Genomic DNA, 6,326 nt, shown 5'->3' on the forward strand with positions numbered 1-6,326 from the left:
CCGCCGGTGCAGAGGCCAGGGATCATCCTCCTTTTCTAAAAAAATACTTGCCTATTTTTAATGTGGTATAATTTTTTCAGTTTTTTTAACACAGTATAATTTTCTCAGTTGAAGAGAGAGAAAGAGAGAGGGCGCTAATTATGAGCTGGGCAGGATAGAATCGCGCACCCACTATTTTGGCATACCCGGCAGAACCCGAATCCGCTAGCGGAAATGGATTAGAACAGAACCCGGAAGGGAAGCGAGACAGCTGGCCGCAAAACCCCCCTCCCCTGTTCTTCGCCAATCCCCATTTCCCACGACACAAACCCCCGTCCCCTCGCTCGCTGCGCCAACCCAGCCCAACCCCTCCGCCTCCTCCGAGGGCGAGAAGCTTCGAGGAGCTAGGGTTTCCCGCACCGACCGATGCCGCTGGTCGTCGTCGTCGCGATGCCCTCGGCGCCGCCGCCGCCGCCGCCGCCGCCCCCGCCTGCGCGGATCGTCGTCGTGGTGCCGGCGCTCGGGTGCTTCGCCGGCTTCCTCTTCGCCATGGCGGAAGTCCTCAGCTACATGGGCTTCGCGGGTGCGTGGATCATGTCCGCGGCCTCGGCTGCACAGGTCGTCGCGCTCCGCGCCTGGGGCGATGGCTCCGCTCCCGTCCTGTTCCTCCATGCGGTCATCTACGGGGCCCTCAGCGCCTGCATCTGCACCGTCCTTGCGTTGCTCGCGCTTCTCGTCCTGCGGCTGTGCGCCAAGTGCGTTGCCTACGTGAATGCAGCTGTATCTGGATCCACTCCGGGATTCAAGAAGGTATGGCGCAAATTAACTCTCCTTGATCTTTATTCCAGTCGAATTGCAGCAGTACATAGGCAAGTGTTATGACTATGTTCACATATATTGTGGTACGGGCTAATTAGTTTAGTAGTTCAGGTTGTCCTAATTAGTAGTAGCAGTTTTTCTTTCCATGTGTGTTCATCACTTCATTTGCTTCCTACCATTTCCGAACCATTCCATATATATTGTTCATGCTTATGGTTTTGTTGAAATTGTTGTCCTCCTCAGAGCACCTTGCGAGCAATCAGGCCGGAGTCGGCTGCAAACTTGTTTAGGTTTCTGCGCCCCGCGGTGCTTGGATTTGTCGTGGATGGGGCCTTCTTCCTGATAATACTCGCTGGTCTTCTGCTAAAGGTGATGTCGCCACATGTTCAGGGATCGATATCTCAGGGGGAAATGGTCGGTTCGGTAATCGAGGATGTGGGGACATTTGGTATGCACGCGACAGCTTGCTTTCTCATCATCCCAGCTCTGTTTCTTAGTGGTTGGAGGGAGTGCTAGGCGGACAGGAACCCACCATCGCAGTTCTGTTGAGGTATATATATACCTCCCCCTTTTTCTTTGCTCCCCTGTATCTGTGAGCCATATGATCTTTCTCAATTATAATCTGCATATTTTGTGTAGCCTCTTAATAGCACGAAAACAGTCAGTGTTGTTAGTTTGCCATCATTTATCTTATCTTAGTGACTATTGTTGTTGATATTTGTTAAGATGGAGCATTGTTCCATATAAAACCAATGATGATTTTGCTATTTCCTCTGGTCATTGCCTATTAGCATTCATGATGAAATCGGGATTGACATTGATCTTATATTGTGCATGGTGCCAACTGCTGCTGTTCTACGCTTCTACTGTATGCCTTTGTTAAAAAGTGATGATCATCAAAATGATCGATATTCCACATATTAGAAAAAAGTAATATTAACTGTTTACGCTCCATGGTCCCCTGTGATCGTTGTGTCATTGCAGCGAGTGAGATTATAACATTGTTTGCATGCTTCTAAACTGTTTGCAAGCACCTTTTTTGAGAATTCTTGTCACTGATAATTTCCCCACTGAAACCAATGGGAAGACCCAAAGTTTACATGTCTTGGCTATGCCATATGAGTCTACTCTTCTTAGCTGCATTTGGCAATTATGACGTTGTGCCATGTTTCGTGACGCTGGTAAAAAGAAGTAAACTATTTGATCATGTAAATAAATAGCATGACGTAAAATGGCACACCTCTAGTCCTTTTAACAATGATAAACTTTTATGTGCCGCTATGCCCACTACATTTTGGTAGAATTGCCATTGTGCCTTTGTCCCCTTTCTGTGACTCAGTTCATTGCTTTTATACTTTAGTAAAAGAAAGTGAACTGTTTGATCATGTTCATAGATAACATGACAGTAACTGTATGCACAACTAGTACTTTAAGGTGGTGCTATGCCACTACATTTTGGTAGAAATCCCTTTGAGAACAGTTAATACCTGATGTTGGAAGTTCATATTATCAGTTGTGTGTTTGTTAGCACTACCAATTGAAAGGATGAGAAAGATTCAAATTCTGTAATATCTCACAAGATAGAAGTTACTCCCTCTGTAGACTAATACAAGACTTTTTAGATCACTAAAGTAGTGATCTAAAAAGTCTTATACTGTATTAGTTTACAGAGGTAGTACTTCATTGCTGGAAAATGACGGGCATTCTCTTTAGATTTATATACTACTTGAAATTAAACTGCTGGATGGTTAATGTTAATATGACAATGTTCTTATATGCGGTAATCTGATCAAATTCTGGGCTGGGTTATTGGCAGACGCTAAGAACAGAAGGTGTCTGGAGAATTTTGCAAGGAGCTACAGTACCCATTCAGCTGATGGTTGTGAGTGATCCCAACAGATACAAGTTTTCAGCTGAAAAAGCGAGTTTTTGCAGACTTGCTGGCTTCTGTGAGTAGATCCTAATCGTCGATTGCCCTGAAAACTTTTGTAGACGTGCTTCTTTCTGCTATTACTAGATCCTAATGTCAATAGCCATGAAGTTTCTTGGGTCATTATGAGTCAGGTGGTGATATTCGGTACTCCTCCCCGCTACTTGCTTACAAGTTTGCACTAGAGTATTGGTGTATATATGATGGTGGAATTCGTTCATGATCTCTTTGTAACACCCTGTTGGAAGAAAATGCTTCCATGAGACATTAATCTCGTGAATTCGCTGCCGTCGATTTGCGTTCTTGTTCTTGTATGTTATATGCACGATAGTAACGTTCTGCAGGTGGGCTATGTATGTGTTGCCATTTTGAATATCCTCGTGGTTATCTACTGCCATCGTGGTTGTTGTATGTTGCCTATACCTGCTGGCATGCTTGTATTGTAGTGGCTGCTGAATTTCATCACATTTTTAACATTATGATATTAGTGGTATGACTAGAGATGCAAATTTGCAATCTTATTGAATACTCCCTCCATTTCTAAATATAAGTTTTTAAAAGATTACATTACGTACTACATACAAATGTATATAGAGATATTTTAAAGTGTAGATTCATTCGTTTTGCTTTGTATGTAGTCTATAGTCAAAAAATTATAAAGGCTTACATTTAGAAACGAAGGGAGTATTTGATAAATAAATTTGCGTCAAATCTATGTACGTGTATGTTACATAGACGCGAGTATTACTTGGACACAACAGGATAGCCTCCGCGTCGTCCTCTCGGGCGACACTGAAGGCGACTAGGGTTATCCCGCACCGCCACTCCTAGTCTCCTTATCTTCCTCGCTGCCATCGGAGGAGGCTGCCAGGCAAGCCCGTGCGGCCGAAGGTGGCGGTGGGGATTTGGTTGCTCCGGGCTCGGCGGATTGGGCTCCAGGGCGACGCCCCTCCTTGGAGAGGCGACGCTGTCTTCATGGCTGGCGGTGCTCGTTGGTGACGGTCGGCGTCCTCGACAGCGACGTCAGGCGCGGTTCATGGTCGAGGCCTGTTCCGTCGGTGATCCCGGCATCAGATATGAAGTTTCTCATCTGGTCCACTTCCTGTCGGATCTCACGCCAGTGATCTTGTCTCATCGGGCTGATGGTGGCTGGGCACGGTGGTGTGAGTTGGGTTCGGGAGAAACCCTTTGGTGGCTTGGCCATTCACGTCGGTGACACCGCCTGCGGGCACTACTTCCCTCCTTGGATGCACCGACGAGATCCCTTCTCCCCACCCCTTCTTCTCTGACCCAAGATTAATTCTTGTTATCCCTTAAGGATGCGGTGGCGGCAGCCTCCATGGAGGCACAGTTTGGCTAGGAGAGGCTGTTGTGTGCTGCCATATGGTTAATTTCATCGCCTGACCCCCACCTCCCGGATGAAAGTCCAAAATGTGCGTGATTGGGCGGCGGCGATGCCTTGCACATCGTACCCTTCATGAAGGCGCCGTCTGGGGAGGCTTGGCTGTTCGGGAGAGTGTTGTTCTGGCAGTGGGATCTGGGTGGCAAGGGACGGTGGCGGTGGTGTAAAGGTTCGCAGGTGGAGTGGTGTGTCATCTACCACATGAAGATGACGAGTATTGGCGGCATGGTGCAGCTGGATCTCGATGATAGACGTGTCTGGATGGACGAGCGCAGGGTGGTGGTGCTGTTTGGCGCCTTGGCGGCATCGACGGTGCGCCTGGCAAGGTCGATGCATCAATACCTGTTATGAAGATGGATCGGTGAAAGATGATGGTGACGACACATGAGAGTGCGTCAGACCGATTTGTGCCTCAAACCTGGTATGTGGCTTGGTTTGGGCTTTCGGTTTTAGATGTTAGGCGTATGTGAGAAGTCCGGGTATTCGACTCGGAATTATTGCGTTCCTTTATCAATTGGATAGGAGTAGCGACATTTGTTGTCAGGATGGCGTATTCATACATACTGATGTATTATCTTGTAAGGTTCTTTTTTCAATGATACATCAAAGTTTGACATATCGAGATCATAGATAGAAATAGCCAAGACGCTACATGTTTTTACAACCCAGCCACGGCTATGAAAGCCACTCATCATTACATTAGCGACTACTCATCGTGTGTCCACCTATGAACCCTGGTAGGGAAGGAATTATCCTCTCTCAGGAGCGACACTGTCTTCCATTCCTGGCCCTCAATGTCGATCCACCTGAGGACTGCCTCTGCCGATGTCGAAACCCCATTGAAGACGATGTCATTCCGATGCTTCCAGAGCGACCATATAACCAAGGTCACAACTGTCCACGTCTCCTTCCTTAGTCTCGGCTGGGGGTCCAGGCCAGGACACCACTCCGCTAGTCTATCACCTGGTTGCGGAACCCACTCCGGTTTGCTCCAGTTATTGCCGACCACCATCCACACTTGTCTAGCCAAGACACAACCAAGAGTAATGTGATCAATGGTCTCTCGCTCTTGATCGTAGAATGGGCAGGAGGAGGGTGGACAATTGTCTTCGTTGGAGCCTATCCGCCGTACAACATCTACCCTTCATGGCCAGCCAGGCGAAGAACTTGCATGTTGTCGGTGCCTGCGATTTCCATACTTGTAGTGCGCCTCCGGTGACCTCCCGACCAGCAAAGAAAGAACGATAAGCCGATCGTCCCGAGAAGGAGCCATTGGTCTCCCACATCCACTCGATCTTGTTGGGCACTCCCTCCGACAACGTCACCTCCTCCACCTGGTCAACCAGTGCGATAAACTGAAGCAACGCCAGGGCAAACATGTTCAGGAGATCTCATGCCACCAGCCATCCATGATTGCATGTCTCACAATGCATTGAGACACCGCCTTCTTCTTGAAGACGCTAAATAGGATTGGCATGAGACCTTGAATGCGCCCCTCTGACAACCACCAATAAGTCTAGAACAAGATCGCCGACACGTCCCCCAAAGAGCACTCGGTAGCCGCCTTGTAAATTGCAAAAGACTCCGGCGCCACTTGAATGTTGAATTCCTTTCACGGTCTGTCCGGATCAGTCCTTGCGAGCCAAGGCCATCTGGACCTGAGCGCCAAGTTCATTAGCCGTAGGTTAGGCATGCCGAGCCTGCCGTGATCCTTTGGCGTGCACACATTGTCCCAAGCCACCAGGCAGTGCCCTGCACTAACATCTCTCCTACCTTTCTAAAGAAATCCCCTGCAAATCTTGATAGCAGCCTCCAAAGTTTTTACTGGCAGATCAAGCACCATCATCGCATGAATGGGCATCGCCGCAAGCGTTGTTTTCAACAGCTCCAATCTACCCGAGCGGTAAAGTAGTCGGGCCTGCCGCGCTGGTAGTCTGTCCGCCATCTTGTCCATAATGAATTGCAATTGGGTTGTCGTTGCCTTCTGTAGCCCAAGGGGAAGTCCAAGATAGTGACAAGGCCAGCCCAACACCTGACAACCAATCTCATCCGCAGTCAGCTGCCTCTGCTCCTCGGAACATCTGATTGGGTGCGCCGAGCACTTGGCCCGGTTGATATGTAAACCCAAGGCCACACCGAAATCCTCCAGGAGGAGAGAGCAGGCCCGTAAGCTACAACGGTTCGGTGCGATAAAAT

General features: G+C 48.4%; 1 protein-coding gene across 1 annotated transcript; it reads left to right on the plus strand.

Moving 5' to 3' along the window:
* Positions 1 to 390: 390 nt before the first annotated feature.
* On the plus strand, positions 391 to 1,367 carry LOC123424809. The gene is made up of 2 exons (XM_045108505.1): positions 391 to 789; positions 1,042 to 1,367. Exons 1-2 carry the CDS (start codon positions 406 to 408, stop codon positions 1,312 to 1,314), a joined length of 657 nt encoding a protein of 218 aa, XP_044964440.1. The 5' UTR covers positions 391 to 405; the 3' UTR covers positions 1,315 to 1,367.
* The last annotated feature ends 4,959 nt before the right edge of the window (positions 1,368 to 6,326 follow it).

Source organism: Hordeum vulgare, chromosome 2H, assembly GCF_904849725.1.
Source record: "Hordeum vulgare subsp. vulgare chromosome 2H, MorexV3_pseudomolecules_assembly, whole genome shotgun sequence".
NCBI classification, from domain to species: domain Eukaryota; kingdom Viridiplantae; phylum Streptophyta; class Magnoliopsida; order Poales; family Poaceae; genus Hordeum; species Hordeum vulgare.

Coding starts and splice junctions, on each gene's coding strand:
- LOC123424809 (XM_045108505.1), top strand. CDS start 406: ATGCCGCTGGTCGTCGTCGTCGCGATGCCCTCGGCGCCGCCGCCGCCG. Junction 790..1,041: donor CCACTCCGGGATTCAAGAAG/GTATGGCGCAAA, acceptor TGTCCTCCTCAG/AGCACCTTGCGAGCAATCAG.